The sequence below is a fragment of the Perca fluviatilis genome, chromosome 7 (assembly GCF_010015445.1).
Source record: "Perca fluviatilis chromosome 7, GENO_Pfluv_1.0, whole genome shotgun sequence".
Taxonomy (NCBI): Eukaryota; Metazoa; Chordata; class Actinopteri; order Perciformes; family Percidae; genus Perca; species Perca fluviatilis.
The window spans coordinates 24,730,147-24,753,772 of record NC_053118.1 but is presented as its reverse complement, the minus strand read 5'-3'; the positions used below and the strand labels follow the sequence as shown (position 1 = coordinate 24,753,772).

The following is a 23,626-nucleotide window of genomic DNA, read 5'->3' as shown; positions in this document are numbered from 1 at the left end:
TAAAGTATCAGACGCAGATACATTGATGGCAAAACCACAATGGTAATCAGAGCAATTTGGCAAAAGTACTAGATAATCCCTTTGAATGTTAAGTTAAAACTGTAAATTGAATGTACAATAAAGACCAGGATCACCTTGTCTAAAACATGTCTATGAATCATCAATGATGCATGCACCATTAAATTGCTGGGTGTGGAGGCAGAGTGCTTCACCTAGAAACTTGATTCATACGGCATAAAACGTCAAGTCAGTGCATACACACCTTTTCTCCACTGGAGTAGAAGAAGTAACGTAGCCTCACAATGTTGCAGTGGTCCAATTTCCTCATAATTTGCAGCTCCCTATTCTGCATGAAGAAGAAAAAATAAATAAATAAATAAAAATTGTGACTTGTGCAAAAATATGACTGACATAGCAAACTGGCACAGGTCTATAATCCAGGAAAATTACTGAAGAACGTCATATGATAATCCACAGAGTAAAAGAGCAATAAAAAAAGTCATTTGCGTCTACCAAAAGCCAACACAACCTTCTATGTAGATGCAAAGTTTATAGCTTTCTGTAATTATCTGACCGTAAGCTCTTCTAAACATACCTTAAACCTCTTGTCTTGGAGAACTTTCTTAATTGCCACCATCTCCTGGCTGTCAATGAGCCGAGCCTGGTAGACCACTCCAAAGGAGCCATTTCCTATAACCTTTATGTCTGTATAGGACACTTCCTGTGGGCGATCGGGGCCCTGGCCAGGTGTGGCTACCACAGTCGTCACCTTGCCACTGTCTCCTGTGGATGAGAGCACAAACACACCTTGTTAGAAAAATCCTGAAAGTTTGAAAATTTAAAACATACAAACATTCTGTTGTGAAAAGGCACTGCATTTTTCATAGATAAAGTGATGTTTAGACATGTGATAAACATTGTGACATGATCCTCTCCAGTTTAGCCTTTCCATGTCATATGTGTCCCTGAGATATGGAAGCTAAACACTAACAAGCCTTCCTCCTTTTCTAAATGGCTGTGATCTATGTGGTGGCTCCACTCCAGACACACTTCAATGGCTGATAATGAGCTGGTCCCCTGGGTGAAACTAGCCCAAACCCCCTTTCATACTGAAGACACATATATGATGCAGGCCTACTCAACCCACCTCCAACACAAGTTATACCCATTCATATGTGACTGTCAAAGATGAATCCCTTTTTGTCACAATTCGAGCAGTCAGTCTTCCTCTATAATACCATTCGAATTTCATTTGTTATTGTTTTTAATATTCAAATAATATTCAAATAGTTAATGCTCAAATGCAGCCTGTTATAAATATGTACTACACTACTCAAGCTTATGCATTGTCAATGGCACTATAAGTATGTGGTTGTTGTTACACGTTCTGTCCGCTAGAGGGACTTCCAACATCGGCCTGGCCTTGAAGGGGACCTACGTCATGGTGCATTGCATTTCGTCGCTCTCCGTTTACATTATTTTCTACCACGCACACAGCGACAAAAACACAAATCAACAGAACTCTAATGAAACATTATCTAACAAGTGCATTGAAGCGGCTCGGTTGTAAAGGCTAACGTTGGTTGGTTAGCACAATGACATGTTGGAAAGCACAGCCGAGACGATTTGTCATACTAAGTAAAAATAGCGTTAGCTATAACGGCATTGATACCTAAGCCAATTGGTGCTGCCACTACTATTTTAGTGATTTATAAGCAACTTGTTTCTTGCAGAGTGTCACGTTATTGAGACTACAGCTGTTAGAAGGTAATATATGAAGTCGCTAACTGACATTACTAACATTAACTTTAGCAGTCTCCTTCAAGCTCCCAGCTAAGCTCCTATAACTCGCGACGCAGATAGGAAACCAAAACAAGTTAACTATTGATAACAAGCATTTTGGCTCGGTGGGTGTCGATTTTAAGAAGTCATATTAAAACTATCTCCCATCCTTCCGATTTCCAGCCGCAGCCCGTCACTCCCCCCCTGTACTAACGTTACTCGGTACGTAACGTTAGCTCACAATGCCTTGGGTTTCTCACTCCCGTAACTTATTGTTCATCAGACGTGACATGAGAAGAGTGAAATTAGCTAACCGATTTACATTCGACTTTCAGAATTCTTTCAATAGCCCTAGTCACAATTACAGAGACTCAAGACTACACCAGTATTCCAAACATGCTACAATTAAAATAAAATATTACTCATGTAATTCCAAAATACAATAACTTCTTGGAAATCCAATGGCCCGCAAGTGGGCCTGGCTGACTTTGTCTTTCAGAGGCTATAGCAGGCTTAAATTTGGAGCTGGAATGAGAACATTAGTGTCATATTAAGTAAACAATCTTAGGAATCCAATGGTACCATGTCATGCTAACATTTCTAAAAGGGGGTTCCTTGACCTCTCACCTCGAGATATCTGAATAAAAATGGATTATATGGATTATACCATGATCCCATGGTCCCATTTTCAGATATGCCCACTTTATGCTAACCACATGCAGTTTGGGCAATAACTGTGCAGTTTTGTTCATGCAGTATAAATGTGTTATTTGCGCCTATTCTAAAATGGTGTCTTTGAAAATGTCTACTTACTGGGATCATGGGATTGCATAAATTTGGCATGACTAGAAAGCGGAGACTCTTGTTGATTCAATTAGCTCAGTTGTATTCATGTGTGATGATGTTAGTCTACATAGTTGCCATTTTAATTTAGTGAAACCATTTTCTGAAACTTTTGAAAAACTGTATAAAATGACCGGTTGTGACTTTGAGGATAAGCACAGCCTCATAAAACTTTACAGCCTCATGAAACTTTACAACCTCAAACTAGAGACCAAGGTAATTCAAAAGATGCATTGCTTTCTTAGGTATATTGACGAATAAGAGGGTTTCTCAGCAGTTTCTAGAACAGAAGTTCTGCCATAAAATCCACCGAAAATGAATTCTTGCAGAAATCCCCAAATCACAGCAAGGATTTTGTATTGTGTTCCTCAAGGTCTTGGTGTTTTAACGTGGCATTTGAGAATTTTTTTAATTATCAATTTTTGTAAAAATATGTTTTTTTGAGCACTAAAACCTGAGTAACCAATGATATCTCCCCCTAAACATCCCTTGTCCCCAACCCCTCTGGAAAAAGGGGTTGACTTTACAACACTGGAGTTATTGGAAATGTTTGGATCACACAAGTCGAACACAATCCTATGCAGCCACCACTGGAACCAAATTCTACAAATAGTATAACACTACTAATATTAGTGTAGCCTAATTTATTTTTTTTGCAGATTTTTTTTTAACTGAATTAATAAACATGCAAAAAAATAAAAAGCTGTGCAGCATTCAAATGTTGATTTAGAATTGGAATGTCAACATTATGAATGAAACTTCTACTATTCGGTACAGCCCGACCAGTAACAAATTCCAAACAGGAGTGCCTGGACCAGGTCCCTGCAACCCACGTTGAACCCAGTTCAGGACAAGAGTCTCAAAGCCAGGTTGGGTGATGTGTGTTGACCCATTCAGATAACAGGTTTAACCTGTGTCTCTGTGTCTTTCTGAATTGGTTACAGTCTCAATCACAGGTCCAGCTCAGCACCTCTGCAATCTCAATTACCTCAACGTCCCCATTCCAATAATATACATATACCCCAGGGATAAATTGATGTAATCCATGTGTAAGAGCCAGTTAAGCATGTAGTTGTATTTAGTACATGTTTTATGGTATTACCTCATTCAAGGAAGTCATGTACATAATACATAATGATGAGTGAAAAACCAACACTAAGTGTCTTAGTAAGGTGTAGGGCCACCACAAGCTGCCAAAACATCTTCAATGCGCTTTAGCGTAGATTCCACGAGTCTCTGGAACTCTACTGGAGGGATGAACACCATTCTTCCAAAAGAAATTCCCTCATGGTGTTGAGATGACAGTGGTGGAGAGCTCAGTCTAACACCTTGGTCTAAATTCTCCCCTTATATTCCTCAAACGATTCAGTAACCACTCGTGCCCTATGGATGGGGGCATTGTCATCCTGGAAGAGACCTCTCCTATGAGGATATAAAAGTATCATCATAGGATATAGGTGATCAAGGTTAACTGAGCCCGCTCTACATTTTTATATATGCCACAGAGCATGACAGTATGCTAATTGCTTAATTGTATAATGCAGTACACCTAAATGGAAGCATCTAAATTCTATATATTTTTTTCCACTCATTTATTCAGGTTTTTCCATTAATTTGTCAGCTGTCTGAATATTCTCATTTAGGACAGAATGTTTGACCTTGTGGAAATCAGGAAAAGTGAGATGTTCAAGATGTAACTGTAACTGACAGCTCTAGTTAGGGTCAAGTTAAGTGTTTTACGCCCGTGCCTGTGTTGGGTCAAAAATTATTTGACAAATCGCCACCAGAAGCAATCACACTGCGAGGGGAAGAACAGCATAGAAGAGGCCCATTGCCAAAAGGCTTGTCAGAGCCTGTAATAAAAAATTGCGTGGACAGAAGCACACCCAGAAGTGCTTCCATTTCCTGGGCTTGCTCACTTCGCCTGTCTGAACAGGACCCCTCCTGATCTCTAGTAGGTCTCCAACTCTCAAAATGATGTCAGAAAATTAAGCATTTTGATCTCTCCCATAAATTAAAAAAAAGACTGTAATTTGGCTTTATCAACTGCTTTTTCTGTCTATATGAAAAACATTGATGACAAAATGATTCTCCAATTGATTCCCGATGACAAAAGACAACTGTATACTTTGCTATTTTTTTTGCAATTTTCTAGCCAAAAGTTTTTCAAAGTTATCAGCAGGCCTTAACAGCAGCCGATAGCATAGCCACATGATTTGCCTAGATCTGATCTCTATGCCGAGATAAGTGAGTGGTTCCTGCACATTCCTGTTTTCCAGATCCACAATACAACTTTCTTCTGTATTTCCTTTTTAGCATTACTTTCACACTCTTTTAAACAAGTTAAGTCAGAGTGAAGCACATTAAATATGGAGCAGCTGTGGCATGATAGTCACTTGAATAATGAATGCAAAGATGAGCACTCTGCCCAGCTGTCAGTGAATAGCTTTGGTTTCTGATACGTCAACACAAGCCTGATGAGTAAGAGAAAAGGGATGAGCAGAGTGACTCTCATCACACCCACACTAAAAGGCAATTAGCTTCGAGCTTGTTTGTACGTGTAAACTCAAGCACACTTTTAAATTGATAAAATTATCAGCATTTGACAAATTATATTTTATATTATATTTTATCATTTATGGCCTATAGAAATTATAACCGCACCTTGCTTAGTGATGGATTTACACTGGCCATGGCTTGGATAAATCACTCCAAAGCTATTGGTGCCTTTTAATACATTTATATACACATTTCCCATCCTCCACACTGGAAGATGCTTAAATGTACCAGACCTCAAGCAGGGACACATACTATACCAATAACTATCAATGGTCCTTAAATTTGCTGACCAGAAAATTATACTGCACAGCTATTGTTGTTTATGTTCTTCTTTTGCTGATCCAACATTTTCTCTCCCATTACGATACCTCACTTCAACTGGATTAGCACTTTGCATCGACAAATGCTAATCCAATATGGTGCTCTCTTTTTCCTAAATTTAAAGTCTTTATACCATAATGCATGGATTGGGATCATTTTTATGTAAGGTAACATGAGGCCAGAGACTGCTATGATTGCCGTGGCACTAAATACTGAGTCCAAGGCCCACTGACACACTGAATTTCCTAACGACATTGATCAAGAAAATTTATTTAATGTGTATTGGTCACACTGGTCTGATTATTTTGATCAATATTGAGATCACGATTAATTATCACGATTATTTGTTGATTTTAGCCAAAACAAATTTTATTGTCACATAATTATATAATTATAACTGCTTTTACATCCATATTGTGCTACACTCCTCCTTTATTGAAGGATACTGTGAAGGAGTATGCCATTTCAGCTGTTGTGCGACCGCTTTCCACACATGCATGTTTGCCGTGAAAGATACAGGCAACGCAATTTTCTGTTCACGTTAACGGCGCATGTGGTGCCTGGTATCTACCAGACGAAATAGCTACGCGGATTTCTGTGGCTCATTACACTGACACTTACATGTCTGCGTTGCGCTCTGATGCTCCGAAACCCACGTTAGAGGCAACATAAACATCGCTGAATGTCATGCTAGTAAACACTAATAACACGTTATACAGCAGGTAACGTTAGCCTCCCGTTAGCCACAGCAGTAACTGGATTAAACACGGCTAAAATGCTGACTGCTAAACAGTGTAGTGTGTCTGTATTTCACTGTAGGATTCCAACAGCGGACGTCCAACAGTCTGCTGCTAAAGCTATGAGCTAAAAGACACAAACTAGCACTGGTCACTGCTGTTGTCTGAAAAACAACACAGACGGGACAAAACGTTGCGTTTACTGGTAAACTGGTAAACATCGTGACCGGCTTATGATGACCGACTGCTACCTGTTGTGGAATTTTCCTCACGTTACTCTGTCCTCTGTGACTGTCTACATCTAGAAACTAAGCTGCGCGGTGCAGGCAGGGAACAGCTCTGATTGGCTCATGGAGACATGTGATCAGACAGTTATGGAGCGCTAGATTGGCTTTGCAAAAACTGTTCTATGAAGGGAATGACGCATTTTAAATATCGCTTGATCACGCAAATTTGATCGTGGGAAACCAAAATCGTGATTAAAATTCGATTAATTGTGCAGCCCTAAACTGTTCACACAATACAGTAACGTAAGTTATTTAAATTAGCTGGATACATTGTTAAAAGTAATTTGCTCTTACCAGTGTATCGCTGCGTGTACTTGTCCATAGAAATCCCTGCCAATCAGTCCCAAAACGTCCCAGTTAGATAGTAAACGCCGTATGCATAGGCTATTCTTTGTATATCTTTACAATCATTCACCGAAAGAACCAAGCAGGCCTGCCTTATTGCACAATCAATAATAAAAATAATAATACAATTTTCTTCAAAAGTTGCCATTTTCAGCATGTGGCTTGCTACCTCGAAGTTTGTTATTATTTCCCATATCGAAGGGAGTTTGAGAATGGGAAAAACACAGAGAGCGGAAGGTGAGAGGCAAATGTACTTCCGTTAATCCAGATAACCTGAGATGGATTTATGTACTGGATCAGCTGTTTAAACCGGGAGATGGATGACATTAATAACGTCAGTACCACTAGATCGGTATTGGTGCATCCTTTCTCTTAACCATCTACTATACTGCTAATGATGCGTGCGTGTGTCAGTTCAGGATTTAAAGGCAGGACAAAGACAAATAGGATTTTGTAAATGCTTTTGAAATTGGTAACTAGTGGTAGAAAGGTACATAAATATTTAGTAGTAAGTAGGACAATTTTTAAAATATATCGGTAACTGAAACAAGGTAAACCCAGTGACTTTAACATGGGTTTCTCATGTGTGAACACAGTGTAGAACAGGAATAATAGGGCCAAGAATAAAACCTTTTTTGGTGCAATACGAAAGATGACCTAAGCACAGAGTACTGAAACCTGCTTGCTCAGATTCATACTCTTAATATTTGATCAGACCGTTTCTAATTTAATTGTAAGTATTAAATGATTTCAAACGATACCTAGACCTAAGAATTAATTTGTGACTGATATTTCTTTGGTCAGTTCTAATCACTTAACACTGATTATTGGAATCATCCCTAAAGGCTTTGAAGTTATTATATATTTTTGGTCAGTCTCAACGGTCACCTCTCAATGATGACTAGTAGTGTCTTTTAATATTGTCGATGACACCATTTAGTAGTGTTGACGAACTGACCGAAGAGCCGGTTAATTAACCCGACTCGTGTCACTGAACCGGGAGACTCGAGTGCCATACGTGAATGAACCGACTCACTCCTGTTTTTTTTCTTTTACTTCATTCGTGCCGTTGTGTGTAGCTGGTATTCTTCTGCTACTGTGTGTGTAGTAATCTAGCTCATTAGCGCCTCCACTGGAGTGGTGGTGGTAGAATCAATCAGAAAAGGAGCTACCTAGACCACGCACCAGGCTACGGAACGAGACCGAAAGTAACCGTGCAACCGGCCGGCCCGCTCAAGACTAATGTAACCGTGCAACCGGCCGGCCCGCTCGAGTATAATGTAATCAAGCGGTGTCTTGGTTCTCGGCAAGTTTGAGTTATTAAGCAAGCCTTGTTTCTGGTGCATCTTAGAGGATTGTGTTCATGGCAATTCACACATTATCGATGGGGAAGTACATCACATACAAATACACGTCATGTTATCTTGGTAGTTATGTTAAGTTAAATGTTAGAGAAGTGAATGTTGCTACGTGGTAGGTAGGCTGTCATGAGGAGACCTCCCACCAGGGTACCGAACGTAACCGTGGCCAGTGCGTGAGTCTTGTCGGTCAGTAGGAGTGTGTAAATAGGCTCGTTCGAGATGAACTGCGCCTCGCCTGTAAAGTAGACGAGAGCAGGCAGCAGCAGCCGGAGGCGGTGACAAAAATCCGCTCTCAAGTCGGACAGTTTTCCAGCTGACTCCAGCAGCCTTCAGGCTGAACAGGAAGTGACAGAAACAGTGGTGGTCTGATTCCGATTTAATAAAATGTTATCAGACCCCTATATCAGCTCCTACACAGTCTCCAGTTGTTTTTATGATGACAGAGTAGCTGTCAAAATGCTCTACATGCGATCTGTTGCTGATTTTAATTACCAACAGACTGTAGATGATCTGTAATCTGAACAGATTTAGTCTCTCTGACTTCTAAACGTCACTATCAGCCACACAGCATGTGTTCTGTACGGAATAAGCCTTTACCTCAGACAAATAGCAGTTAAAATCCCTCCGATTCAAAATCAATAAAAAGTTTATATAAAACGTCATCATGTTGAGTCGATTCTGAACCAATCAGCTGTTCGATCAGCTGAGAGGCCGGCGTTTCCCAGCATGCACTGGGTCCGCCGCGTCCACCTGGCTCTTGCAGTTGGTAAAAAGCAACTGTGCTGCCTGCGTCTCAGAACTGCGGCCGTCTTGGTCTCGTGAGATTATCGTTGCCCACGTGTGCATGACGTCAGAGCAAGTCGGGATCAAGTCGGACACAAATCTAACCGGCATGCATTGGGCGGCGATCGCCGGTGATCGATTCGGCGCAGATCTGGCTCATCTCGAACGAGCCTAATAGTATGTCAAGACCGAATGTAACCGCAACCGCTTGAGTCTTTCGCGGTGTCTTGGTTCCTGGCGGGGGAACGCGATCACTGTCATCGATTTTTTTCCTCCGTCGCAGAACCGGGACCCCTGTTAACTGCGTACCCTTCTCACTCATGGTAGTAACTTTATAAGACAACAATTAATAACCCACAACTAACTATCTTAAAAGGATAAAACACTATAGAATATAACAATTTGTGACTGAAACTGTTTCTAACACTAATCATTTTACATTTACAAATGTACACCGCTGGGTAACATTACATTACATCTGCTAGCCTAGCTAGCCAGGTAGCATAACAGTCTGTTAAGCTGGGAGAGGCTCCGGTCGCTACTGCACATTCAAGAACCAAGAAGAAAGTTAGCTAGAGGATAAAGAAAGACCGGAGATACACCAGAACAACGCGTGCTCAAGAGAGGAGCCGTCCGTTGTTCAAGTTTTTTGTTTCTAAAAAAATCTGACATAATTTAGCCACTGTTGTTGCCCGTCGCTCTAACGCAAGGGTCACCAACACGGTGCCCGCGGGCACCAGGTAGCCCTCAAGGACCACATGAGTAGCCCTCAGGCCTGTTCTAAAAATGAAAATTGAATATTGATATTATCCGTTTCTAGGGCTGCAGCTATCGATTCTTTTTGTAATCTATTAATCTAGCAATTTATCGGATACATTTTTTTTGTGTTTTTAAACAACCCAAACTAAGGAAAAAAAGCAACATTTTCGGAAAAAGCGACATTTGTATTGCCTACATTGCTTACAATATCATCTCTCAAAAAACTAAACATATTAAGTGCATTTAAGTGCCATGTTACATTGTTTTTAAAGATATCCTTTTTCAAATGATATCAACCTCAAACTAAGGCATACATTAAACATACACAAACATTACATTAAGTTGTGCAACTTAACTTTCAGAACTACAAGTTTCAACCTGAGACTGATCTGTATATACAGTAGTCCTATATGTAAATATTAGTTATACGCAACCTATTTTCATTTATATATTTGATTATAATGTCACACAGCTCTGTTACACTTATGCTATTAGATCGTTGATCAGCTGTTTCTCTGGAGAGAGGGAGAGAGAGAGAGAGAGAGAGAGAGAGAGAGAGAGAGAGAGAGAGAGAGAGAGAGAGAGAGAGAGAGATGCGCAACAATCAGCTGTTTTTCCGAAGGGATAGTCAACGCGTCAGCTCTTTAGATCAGATCGTGGTCACCACTACGTATTTTCTAGTCGTTGATTTTGGTAGTTGTTACGTTTAGTGTAGTTCCACCGTCCATACGACTCTGTGATTTACTTTTGTCGGTCCTCTTCGTGGAATGGAGGATTAAAGATGCAGTAGGTAAGTCTTATAAAACTAACTTTCTGTCATATTTGCTGAAACTGACCCTATGTTCCAGTAGAACTACATGAATTATGTAAAAATAAAAAATAAATAAAAAAAATCCAGCTCCTCTGGTACCTCCTACAGCCTGTAGTGCGATTGGCAAAATTCCACCGCTCCTGGTCGATTTTCTCCAATCAGGGCCACAGGGGGGGTCTATCTGCCTGTCAATCACTGCTCAGGCACGCACTCGCATATAAGAGCGTTCTCCCCTCCCCCCTCCCTGCGCACGAGCTGCAGAAAGGTTTCCCTAAACTCGGGTGAATATTGGAGTGGCTTTTCAGAGGTGGCGTGAGCTGCGGGATTTTAAAGATCTGAAGAACGATGCAGATGTAGCCACATTTCCTCTCAACAGGTAACATAATTACTATGAATGATTTATCTTTCACTTGGTTATTAGTAGTCAAAAGTCCACAAAGCTACGTTGGTGAGAATAATTGTAACGTTAGCACAGTGGTCGGTCAGATGTGATGCTGAAATGGCTAACGCTAGCCTGCTAGTTAGCATCGTTTTACTGTTGGTGAGTAAAGTTAACGGTGTGTTGGTGTTTAGTTATTGAACATGTTGTCTGACATGCCGGCAGTTCTGTCAAACTCCCTTGTGTGGGAGGGGCTTAGGAGACGGTTTGGGCTGCAGCAGAAAGGGAGGAGGGACTGAGAAGTTGTCGATGTTCAAATTTGTTAGCAAAGTCCTGGCTCTTCACAATCTTACCTACAGCAGCTTTAAGTTAGACTCCATGTTTTCTGTTGAGATGCTGAAGCACTGACGTTGTGCTATTATCGTGGTAAGCTAGTTTGATTTTGCAGTAGACACACTGTACAGAGTTTTAGTTTTAATTACGTTTGAACTGATTCCAAACTTTGGACACTTTCTGTAGTTTTCTCCAGCCTGTCTCTTCTCTTAGCCCCTCGCTATTTACGCTCTGGCATGTGTCGCCAGCAGCAGACTGAGCTGCGTCTGTGCGACAGTAATAATGCTCTGTGCGGAAACACCGTCCGTCAGCGATACGTTGGTAACATTGATTTAACGAAGCTTCGAGTCATTTTGCATTGAGGATTTTTTGTAATCGAATTATTCGAGTTATTCGAGGAATTGTTTCAGCCCCGTTTCCCACCTTGTTAAGTCATTGTTGGTAATTATTGTGAGAAATCATTAACTTGATCAGTGTCTTCACATAGATGAGTATCATTAATAATCATATATAACTAAAGGCAAACTGAGCAAATTTGTTATTTCAGAAGAGTGTATCAAACTGGTAGCCCTTCGTATGACTCAATACCCATGAAGTAGCTCTCAGTTTCAAAAAGGGTGGTGACCCCTGCTCTAACGTTACTCGACCGTGCTAACATTACCATGCTAACGTTACAGTGCTAACGTGAAAGACATGTCACTTCAAGCATGCAGCGGAGCAACATCATGAATGCAATCTACCTACAGTCCCGCTACAGACCGTTGAGAGAGACGGGTTCAGAGCAATGATTAAAACACTGGATTTAAGATGTCTTGCGTCGCTGAAATACGCCCGCCAACCTGCTAACGTTATTCAAACAGCGAAGGAGGCTGACAGCGGAGCTACGTTCAGTCCCCCACTACAACCACACTACAACAACCTAACTTACCTGTGGCCAAGGTAGTGTTTATACAACTATCTTACAACTATTTTGTTTTGAAAGGGAAACAATGTTAAAGTTGTTTGTATGTGTATTCATTCGATTTGAGTTTATTTTACTACTCTGCAGTTTGCACAATAAAAATGTTTCGCTTCTGTAACTGTTTGATGGATTCTCCTTCATATAAAGTTATTGTATAATGTCGTGGAACCAAACCCTTTAGTAATCAAAGCTTTTAGTAAACATGATGACATTAACATGTTTTTTGTGATATTCTATGTACTCCTGACAGTAGAATAAACCATTATAAACCAATATAAAGGTGGCCCATTATTGTTTACATTTATTTTAAGAAGTTTGATTACATTATATTTGAATGCACAATTGTTTTTTAAATAACAAATAAGAATTCAATACATTACATCCATGTTATTTTGTCTTATTTAGGAAAGTAATGTTTAGTTAGGAAGGTCTGGTGGCTTTAGTCTCTTCCACATGGTGGAAAGAAGGTATAAGGTATACACTTTATTATTAATTTAACAACGGTATCGGATTGGCATCGGGTATCGACAGATACACAAAGCCCGGGCATCGGTATCGGGACTGAAAAAGTCGGATCGGTGCATCCTAGGGATGCAAATTATCGATTAATTCATTAATCATTAGTTGACTGACTTTATCGATCGATTAACTGATACGCGGCTTTTTTCCTGAGAATGTAAATTTCTGACGGTATCAATAGTGTCTTTAACATAAAAAGCTAAATATTGCTTATATTCTGAATACAAATGCATGTTATATTGCTCAGTTGATGTTTTATTGTACCAGTTGGGATACGGTACAGATAATGGCATTTATGTAGTTTAACAAAATAAATTATGCACAGCCTGGTTGAGTTTGTCAGCTAAATTATCAGCTGTAGGTCTCTCTAACGTGAGAAGCACTGCTGACTTTACCTGCCAGTCGTTTCCAATGTAGTGGCAAGTGATTGTTATGTAGCTCTCTGTAGTCAGTGCCGTCCAACAATCCGTCGTCAGAGCCACATTAGCAGCGGCTAACTGTGTTTTTAGCTCAGCCTTCTTGTTTTTGTAGCGTGCTTCCGCAAGTGGGTAGTAATGGTCGCCGAGAAGGGATATTATATCCTGGCTCCATGTAGTGTAATAACTCCCGAAATCCCTCACCGTCAGTGGTGCTAATTGGCATCATATCTTTTTCGATCATGCCGCAAATCCGCTGAGTAATGCCCTCCGCTTTCCTGTGGTCACAGACTCGCCTTCCCACCACAGCAGCGATTGTAGGTTGTGAAGGCGACAGACTTCCTCCCTGCAACATGGCTGCATGCAAGTTATGAAGGTGGTATCTTAGCGAACTCGTAGAGCTGCTGAACTTAAACGTAGTACCGCAGAGTTTACATTGGGCGTCTTTGTCATCATTAATTAATTTGAAAAGCTCCCACACTCCGCTCCGTTTTGACCGCCTCAAGTTTGTGTCGGGTCTCTCGCCGCCCGTGAGAATCTCGTGTTACGTTCAATTAGGCCTACGTCCTGTTGAAAACTGTCTTAGATTGCAATGTTCAGTTTGCCGACAATTAATTTAATCGAGTAAATTCTTAACGACAATTAATCGATAGTCGATTAACTGTTTACACCCCTAGTGCATCCCTATTCCGGTTAACATATTTTTCTCTTTCTGTGTCAGAAAACTGAAGAAGTATAAAGTAGTGGTTCAATACTGGCTTGTTAATGCTACCGGTAATCAAGTACAGACATTGCTTCACTGCTGCACTTAAGTCATTGATCAAATCCCTGTTACATGCTGCCATGTTGTCTGACAAAAGTAAATAGAAGTTAATAGTGACATCTGTCTTGTGTGATTGGCAGTACTGGCAAAATCACAGAGAGTAGAGTAGCAGAAAGCAACCTTCTTAACATTGCTGCTACACAGCATCTGACCAGGTCTGAGCAGGCAGACATAACCCTGCCTCAAGCTCAGTTTTCCTCATGCACATTAAGAAAGTGGTCAGGGTCCAGGCAGCTCTGACACAAGAACAATGCTTTCACAAAATGCAACAGACCCTGGTGACCACGACTGAGATATTCTGAAAACTGAACAAGGGAACAGTCGGATGTGAATGAGCCAAATCACCTGATGAAGATCTGCTGATTGGCTGCATGTACTAAGTTTAGCAAAGACTTACTACACAGCAGCTGGAGTCGCCTTTGATGTTTGACTTCCATTCATTTCATTCATCTTTGTTAGCAAATTCACCTGTCCTAATAACACATTATTTTCTGTCAGGCCCCAAATAGCAGTTGTATTCCTGTTTTGAAGAGCTGTGATACCATTTTCTTGTGTCTCTCCCAGTATGTCATTTTGTACACCTCTGTCCAACCCTACAAATCTTCAGCCAACTGCTACCGCTGCATAGCGACATGACCCCTGAGCATTCTGCAAGTTATTATCATCACACTAGCAAAACCAACAGTAGGGACTTTGCTGTTGGCAAGCCAGGGTTTCCAGTAGAGGCTTCAAAATGATGAAGATAGTGAACATGTTCAACCATCAGTGCGAAAGTAGACAGCCTACCTAAGCGAATAATGGCTTCCTCTAAGGTGCACAGAAATGTAATTGAATTCAGAACTTAGGGGATGCTGACAGAGTTGCACAGGCAATGTGCCAAAAAAAAGGTTTACTGTAAAACTGTTTCCACTTTACTAAGCTAGAAATCTCACTTTCTTGATGAAAGATGACCTGAGGTGGACATACTGGACCAGCAGTTTAAACCCATGCATAGATGCTTTCACATATGCATAAGTGTAGACCTCCAGGGGAGTAGTTAGATTAGTTTAAAAAAGGTAAAGTAACCATGTGCTGGTTAATAAGAATCTGGAACTCAACTAGTTTGGGATATTTTCACTGATTTCAATGTCTATTTCTTCTGGCTACCAGAAGAAGTATAATATCGCAACCCTAGTTTGGCAAAAACTATTTGTGCAATATCAGACTGGACCGAGGATGACGCCTAAAAAGTTAGTTAAGACAATTTCAAACTACTCTTTACAAACGTTAGAAAGCTAGCTAGCTTCCATATCTGATATTATGACGAATATATTAGAGCGACGGCTAACACCACTTCTATTCTTGGGTTATAATGCAAAGATAATGTTAGGTAATGTTGCCGAAAACATTTACATAACATTATTTTCCGTCGAAATATCATATATAACGTTATAGTTCAAATCTCGCCACCAGCAGCTAACGATAATGCTAGCTATGCGATAAAAGCCCTTGATTGCAATGGTTCGTTAACAGTTAATGAAAAACACAGCTAACGTTAGCTGGACAGCTAACTTAAGTTTGCTAACAGCTTGCTGGCTAAAGGTTAGCTCCGCGACAATGATCGAAATTAAGCACACTCCCGACACATTTCTCTAAAAAGTAACGCACAGTCCGAGCCTTTGTAATAACATGTAAACTGTGCTTATGATGTAATTACAAAACACTACTTACTAGGCAGTTTCAAATTCCCAAAGCTCGACGAGCTGCTTCCACTGGCTTGTGAAGCCCCAGTTTTTCCTGTCGAGCTTCCACCGGCTACTGCTGATCCGGCACCGGCTGCAGCGGATCCGGGAGCTCCGGGAGGCTCAGCGAAGGAGCTGGTCCTGGGCCGCCCGCTGCCGCTCATATTTGTGTGAACTAAAGCCGGGGCAAGGTTGAACGTTATTAGCAGCCAGACCGGCACAAACTTAAGCTATATATAAGTGTATTTTAATATTCGATATAAATATAAACTACACTTACAGCGTTCTGTATAGGTAGCCCGTCTCCCCCTTTCTTCCTCTGTAGAACGGTGATGGTGGGGGGACTGGGGAGTTGACGCACAACGACGTAAAGCTCGCAAGGGTTACTGGGAAAATGAGTTATTGGGGGCTTCGAGTCCACACTACAGTACTAAAGAAAATATGAAATTGAGTTTACGACGAAAATCACAATGCATACCTCAATGGTACTTTGACGTTGGGTTATGGACATATACGGTTAGCCAACACAGTGTCAACGTTTCTTTTTAAACAAACAAAGCAACAATGTATGTACGCCTAAATGATTCTAAATATCCGACAAAGCACATAAAGTAGCTAACTTAAAATTGCATAACTTAAAATTATACTGAAAATTAAATCAAAATTAAATTAAAAAGGCTCGGGGAAAATTGTACTCGTACGGTCGACAAAAAAAACTACAATGCCCATCAGGACAGTTTAGGATTGACAGTCAGCATGTCCAATCACAGATTCTCAAATGGGGAGACTACCGCATTGGGCGGGGCTTAGTTTCACAAGAATGGAGGAGATCGGCGGGCAAACGTTTCATTTCACGCATTGAAATGCAATTTCCCCACGGACACCATTCATATTTTAGTATTTCCACGCCACAGATGGTGACAAGGGACTAACAAAAACGCACACACTTGAGTGAACGAAGAGTGATGACTACACGAGGGATTGTCCAACGAGAGTAAGTAGAGGTAAAGGGAAAGAAGGGCCCGCCGTCGTAGCCAGAGAGCTTCGGGGAAAAGTGGGTAGCGCCGCCTGACGGACCGCCCGACGAACCGGGGAGCCGCTGTCAGGAAACCGCGGTGCCGAGAAACTGGTGTGCAATATCGGAGGGAGCGCCGCCAACAGCTCTCCATATGCCATCACACACTGTAAACAAAGATATGAATCACATTTGTGAGGAAAATCAGACAATGATTAGCGAGGTTCTGCTGACTATGGTCGTATTGTTAGCATTAGGGGGCCTTCATTTGGCTAATGGCTGAAAATTGCGATGTTTGTACGCGGGGTTGTTCCATAATATCTGTGTCAACACTACTGGGTCTTAGTTACGTTTTAATGACGTGTACCTTTCTGTTTGGGTTGTGTGAGAGAAAAACTGAAACCATATGCTAATCATTTGATGGCTGCTACATAACTGCTGATTTAATATTATGTCATTTTTATTTTTTGTTTGTTTACCACAGGTGTGCTCTTACACTGGCCATCTGGATGACAAAAGCAGTCTTCATTCACGGACACAGCAGTGAATTTTCAGTACAACAACTCATCACCTGTCACACACACAGTCTTCCATGATACACTTGCAACCTACATAGGCCAACACACACACACACACACACACACACACACACACACACACACACACACACACACACACACAGAGTACCAGCATGGACGAGCAGCAGGAGGAGGCAGAGGGTGTGTATGTGGAGCACCAGTATATGTGCAGTGAGTGCCACCAGCTCTTCAACACCCTTGAGGATGTGCTGATCCACCAGCAGATCCACACTGGCCAAGAGGGAGAAGGAGAAGGAGAGGCAATGGCCATCCAGGATGTCCAAGAGATGGGGCAAAGCCAGCAGTACCAGTGTCTGGAGTGTGGGGCTCTCCTCGTGAACCCAGAGGAACTGCTGCAGCACCAGGAGATGCACATGAGAGAGGCGGGGATGGAGGTGGAGCATCAAGGTGAGACATTTGATTGTGTGTATTTTGAGCAAGACTAAAAAATTGGAGTGTGTTGAGATCATAGACTCTATAAAATAGGTTGATATATGAATATTGTGCAGTAGATAGTATGTGCATGATGCAACATCATGCTATTCTGTGGAAGTAAATGTATGGGTTTTTATATTGTGTGTATGTTTGTTCTCCAGAGCTGTGTGAGGTTTTGGAGACAGAGGAACGGTCAGAGGGTGAGATGGCGGGACCTGTTCAGTACCAGTGTCTTGACTGTTTGGCTCTGTTTGACTCACCTGAGACCTGGCTGGAGCACCGGCGGACCCACAGCAGGAGCAGCACACACAGTAACACAGAGACCATGTTGGTAAGGGAAACTTATTTAACTAGTTTAACGAATAACTAAAACATTTGCGTTCTAATCTGGAAAGTAGAATTAATCTACCTTTTACTGTATGAATACTATAGTAGTCTTTTATTGGTAATTTAATAAACCGACTGGTGCAGTACTTCAATAAGCTTTTCAACTGTTGTTGCCACACTCTTTAGGAGACACAGTAACCATTAGTTTGTTTAAATAGGTTGCTTCCTGAATTGAATGTAGTTGCATCAATAACATGTTATTGTGCAGTAAAAACAATCAAATGTGTGATGATGTAATGATGTAGGTTATATTCTGCAAACTCATTCACATCCTAGAACTCGATTTACGTATGTGGAGTGTGAAGTGCATTGTCATCTGTATTGGGAGTTTTGTCCCAAACTGGCAGACTAATACTGGGTCAGATCTCATTACAGAGTGAAGTTGACAATGGAACAACTGTAAATTTGAGGAGTATTACTGGTAACCCCTAATTTACTCATAAAAATGTTTCACTGTGCTGAGTCATTGACTTTGCATTCATTTCATTTGGGTCAGGCCCTTATGCTCTAGAATGCATTCAAATTGCTTTGAAGGGAAACATTTATCTCAGTGGCTCTCTGCGTTGTGTAGGCCAGCGCAGATTGGTTTGCTACATCTGCACTGTAACTCTAGAGAATACTAGTTTGGATGGGTGTCCCAGCCAAACAGCAGACATGTAGTCTCCAAAGCATCTGATACTCAACTAAACTCAACTAAAAGACCTGAATCAGAGTGTCGGCACTGAACTGTTAGCATCTGTGATATTCTTAATGGAAGTTAATTTCTGTAGCACTACATACAAATATAATAAGCTTTTTTTTTTTGTCCCTTGCAACAGGAATATGTGCTACAGTCGGATGGCACCATCACTCCACTGAACAATATGCAGAACTATGTGCTGAGTGAGCAGCAGGCTGGGGAGATTTTGGCACAGGTACTTGTGATTGTAAACGCATCACAACAGAGGAATTAAATGAGAACTAGATGAAGGGTTTTACAGTTTGTACATTCCTGTGTGTATTTCCCAGGTACTTGCTCAGCAGCAGCAGCAACAACCGCAACAACAACAACAACAGAAGAAACGTCAATCTGTTTCAAAATCTGCTGCAGCCTCCCGTTCCTCCCTGCTGCCTCCAGTGACCGCGACCCCCGGCTCTGCCACAATGCACCTGCAGATTCTCACAGCTCAAGCTCTGGCAGACAACTCCACCACCCCCAGTCAGCGACGCTCCAAGCTGCCCCCCCTGTTGCCTGCTGTGGGCCGAGGCTCTTCGAGAAAGTTGGGGGTCCTGGAGAACGGGGGGAAGAGACTGGAGTTAAGGTTGGCTCCCAGGATCCAGGATGACACCCAGCAGCAGCAGCAGCAGCAGCCAACAGAGACGGTGGTCAGCCACCCTTATGAGTGCTCAGAATGCTCCCTTCTCTTCCAGACCCCAGAGGACTTCCTCCAGCACCAGGGAGAGCACTTCCTGGCTCAGGACAAAGAGAGTGGAGAGCCAGGCGTCATGAGTGGCATCGAGGAGGTTCGAGGGAGGGAAGAGACTACAGAGAAGGTGGAGGACGTTAGGATTCGAGTAGCAGAGAAGAAAGCAGCTGCCTGGGCCAAGCCCCAACAATGTGAGCTCTGTAGCCGCACCTTCACCTCCGTCAACCGGCTGGCTGCTCACAAACGTGTGCACGAGCAGGGCACCCATGAATGTCCAGAGTGTGGCAGGGTGTTCAAGAAGGCAACGTCACTGCAGACACACATGCGGACACACTCAGGCGTGGCCAGGTACTTGTGTGTGGACTGTGGCAATGGCTTCACCACTGAGATGACTCTTATCATGCACAGGTAAACACCACAGCAGCCTACATAACTGTGCGAAACTAACAGCTGATATTTTTTTGAACGTTTGATTCTTTTTCTGTCCGTTTCATCTTTTCACCCCGGTCTTTTGCAGGAAGTCCCACACTGCAGATCCCCTTCACAAGTGTCAGTTCTGCAACAAAACCTTCACCAACATGACCAAGTACCTCTACCACCGTAGGATCCACCTCAACCGAGATCCACCTGGCACGCCCGTCCCTGTCTCCATGGTAGTAAAATAAGCATATCCCCCACAACCTCAAGTTAAAGTGATGGTTCGGAGTAATTTCACCCTAGGGTCATTTGCACCGATGAGTTAAACACTTCCAGAAAGCTTTTTCACCTGGATCGAAGCATTTTGGAGTAGCGGTGTATCAGCTGAATAGCTTAGCGCAGGCGCTAATGGATCCAAGAGTGTATCTATGTAATAATGCCCGAAATGATACCAAACTTCTACAGTAGTACAAAGAAGTTATGTACTGATTGGAAAGTTTGTAAGTACAACAGGAGTTTATTTTAAATAACATTTGCCTGTTGGCTTCTGGTCTCTGCTACTACCGGGCAGTAAGAGTGCTTAGGGACGTCTACAAATTACCACACCGAAAAGAGATGCAACAAAAATATTTAATTTAATGATTAAATAAGGTAATGTCTCCAAACTTACCTCAATTATAACTTGTCTCCTGCTAGTTGTACTACAGCACTTAAAAAAAAAAAAGTTAAATTAAAAAATATTTTTGTTGCATCTCTTTTCGGTGTTGTAATTTGTAGACGGCCCTAAGCACTCGTCTTACAGCAGCAACAACAACAGCAGAGAGCAGAAGCCAGCAGGCAAGTGTTATTTACATAAACTTCTGGTGTACTTACAAACTTTACAATCCATCGTTTTATGAGTACATAACCTATTTGTACTAGTGTAGAAGTTTGGTATAATTTTGGGCATTATTAGTGGGGTAATGTACAAGATACACTCTTGGATCCGTTAGCGCCTGCACTTAGCTATTCAGCTGATAACGCTACTCTACGCTAACTCTCCCAATGTTAGACCCAGGTGAAAAAAGCTTCTGGGGGGTTGTTTGGCTTGAGGTCGTGGTGCAAAGGACCCTAGGGTGAAATTACTCTGAACCATCACTTTAAGTAGTATGACATTTCAATTTGACACAATATGCTTATTTGTACAGGTCTCAGCTCCAAGAAGAGCATCTCCCTCTGCTCTGGCCATCCTACAGAGAGCAAGAGAGAAGAATAGTCTCACGGATGAGACAAAGATCAGCCTGCTGGCCCCTCTCACAGAGGATGAGATGGAAAAATTGGGAGAAGATCCAATACAAAGTTGTCCGACCACAGTGGAAGGAGGTGAAGTGGAGAAGCAGGGGGAGGACAACAACATGGAGGTGTCTGCCCCACTTTTAGGCAACACCAGTGACCCCCAGCAGGTGGAGGACGCCACCAAGTCTGGCGTAGCTACACACCCTGCTCCCCTGGAGGACACTGGTGGAGGTATCGCAGCTGGAGCTGCGCCATCGGACAAAGGGCCCTTTTCTTGTCGTTCTTGCTCTAAGACCTTTACCTCCCAGCTACAGCTCGTTCACCATCGACGCAAGACCCATGTCACCGAGCGCAGCTTTCTTTGTGGCATCTGTGGCAAGTCTTTTAAGAAGCAAATCCACGTGCGCAACCATATCCGCATTCATACCGGTGAGCGGCCCTTCCAGTGTTCTGACTGCGGCAAAACCTTCTCCGCTCTGGCCAATCTGATGAGGCACAATCTCATCCACTCCGGTGTGCGCCCATACCGCTGTGACGTCTGCCACCGCTCCTTTTCTCAGTCGTCCAACCTCCGTCAGCACAGCCTGCTGCACTCCAACGCTGCAACACTGTGCTGCCCGGACTGCCCCGCCACCTTTCGCTGGCCTATCAAGTTAGCAGCACATCGCTACACTCAACATCCAGGGGCCCCGGCCCCTTTCCCATGTCCTCACTGTGAGGCTGGCTTCCTGACTAGGAGGCAACGAGACAGCCACTGTCTGCAGCAGCACCCGGCCCTGGTGCAAGCTGGCACAGGGACAAAAGAGGGCAAAGAGACAAACGACCAAGCAGAGTTGACTTCCGAGCCCTCCACCTCAACCACAGCAGAGACCGAATCAGGGGACTCAACCGGTCTTGTGCGGGGGGGTCTAGATTGTAACGTTTGTGGGAAGAAGCTCAATTCTCCTGCCAATCTGCGACTTCACAGACTGAGCCACTTCGCCTTAGGCCCTGGGCGGTCGCGGTGCGCCACCGGGAAGCGCCCCAAAGCCCACCAGTGTCCTATCTGTGGCAAACTATTTGTGTCTTCCTCTGGAGTTGTACTACACCAGCGGGTCCACACGGGTGAGCGCCCATTTCCTTGCCAAGTGTGCGGCAAACGCTTCCGTCAGAACACACACCTGCGAGAGCACCTGCGCACGCACTCGGGGGAACGGCCATTTCGCTGTGAAGTGTGCGGAAAGGGTTTTGTCCAGAGTATGCACCTGGCTGAACACCGTCGGACACACACAGGCGAACGGCCACATGTGTGCCCGCAGTGTGGCAAAGCCTTCAAGACCTTCTCCAACCTGAGGAACCACAAAAAGACGCACGCTAGGCAGCAGAGGCTGGATGAAGAGGCTGCTGCCCACGCTGCCATGGAGACCAGCTCTGCTGCGGCAGTGGTGGACGCTTCGGCAGTGGAACTAGCTAACGGGCAGCCTCAGCTCATCCAGATCCAAGCCTCAGATCTTCCGCAGGTCAGAATGTACATCCTACTCACTCATCCCTAAAGCCCTGCGTGAAGCCAACAACGAGCTGGGTGCCATAGGGACCCAGGGAGGAAGTTTAGTCCTCTATAAGTTAACCTTTAAACTATTTCAGGTGAAAGTTCAGCCAGTTCAAATTAGTGAGAGGATGACATTTAATCAGCAACTGTAAATGTGTCCGTGTACTCTCTGATGTTGAATTATTCTGAATTTGGTTTTCTTCTCTCAGACACAGGGCACTCCTACTATCATGTGTAATGAGTTTGGAGAGACCATAGCCATCATTGAGACCAGCGAGGGAGAAGCGCTGCCTCTGGAGCGGGCCTTGGAGATTTATCACACCGCTTTGGAGAACGGCCTCGCTATGGACACAGTCGCCGTGGACGGACTGCAGATCCTCTGAGGACGAGTTTAAGTGGACAAAAAAAATTAAGTTTATTCTGCCAAATTGAGGAGTTAAGTACTTGTCTTAATACTGACTATTTGACTACTTTGAGGTTGAATATTCAGTTCAGACTTACTGGAACCAGATAATTATGCACTGGACAAGAATGCTACAAAATGTCAAAATTGATATTGAGTTCAGCAAACAGACCAAAGTAAATAATCTTCCCTACAAAGCTATGAGAGGGAGCAGGAATGAAGTTTACTAAAATTAAGGACATGACATTCATCATGAATAAGGACCATTGGTTGTGCCTCAGATGAGAAGATGATTTGTATGATTAATTTTATCATTTATACAAAATGGATGTGATTTGTCTTCAGGTTTGGTAGTGCTGTTGAAAATAGTTGAACTCAATAAAATGTAAAATGTTTTTTTTAAGGTGATAAACCTGTAACCCATGTGTTCATTCAACACAAC

General features: G+C 42.7%; 2 protein-coding genes across 3 annotated transcripts in view; one reads left to right on the top strand and one right to left on the bottom strand.

Moving 5' to 3' along the window:
* Positions 1–16,242, bottom strand: part of gsk3ab (glycogen synthase kinase 3 alpha b) — a 29,906-nt gene extending 13,664 nt beyond the window's left edge. The window contains exons 1-4 of the mRNA XM_039806407.1: positions 16,021–16,242; positions 15,730–15,915; positions 596–783; positions 263–346 (exon numbers count right to left, since the gene is read on the bottom strand). Coding sequence (XP_039662341.1) covers positions 263–346; positions 596–783; positions 15,730–15,904 — 447 coding nt within the window. The 5' untranslated portion in view covers positions 15,905–15,915; positions 16,021–16,242. The remainder of the gene's footprint in view (positions 1–262; positions 347–595; positions 784–15,729; positions 15,916–16,020) is intronic.
* A 304-nt stretch (positions 16,243–16,546) lies between these two features.
* Positions 16,547–23,596, top strand: znf526 (zinc finger protein 526). 2 transcript variants are annotated; one of them, XM_039806404.1, is made up of 8 exons: positions 16,547–16,734; positions 17,240–17,741; positions 17,930–18,099; positions 18,974–19,069; positions 19,164–19,969; positions 20,079–20,214; positions 21,166–22,752; positions 22,991–23,596. In XM_039806404.1, exons 2-8 carry the CDS (start codon positions 17,447–17,449, stop codon positions 23,162–23,164), a joined length of 3,264 nt encoding a protein of 1,087 aa, XP_039662338.1. In that variant the 5' UTR covers positions 16,547–16,734; positions 17,240–17,446; the 3' UTR covers positions 23,165–23,596. The 2 variants fall into 2 exon arrangements, with proteins under 2 accessions (XP_039662338.1, XP_039662339.1); XM_039806405.1 differs by lacking the exon at positions 16,547–16,734 and adding an exon at positions 16,766–16,924.
* The last annotated feature ends 30 nt before the right edge of the window (positions 23,597–23,626 follow it).

Coding starts and splice junctions, on each gene's coding strand:
- znf526 (XM_039806404.1), top strand. CDS start 17,447: ATGGACGAGCAGCAGGAGGAGGCAGAGGGTGTGTATGTGGAGCACCAG. Junction 18,100..18,973: donor GTAACACAGAGACCATGTTG/GTAAGGGAAACT, acceptor CCCTTGCAACAG/GAATATGTGCTACAGTCGGA. Junction 20,215..21,165: donor CGCCCGTCCCTGTCTCCATG/GTAGTAAAATAA, acceptor TTATTTGTACAG/GTCTCAGCTCCAAGAAGAGC.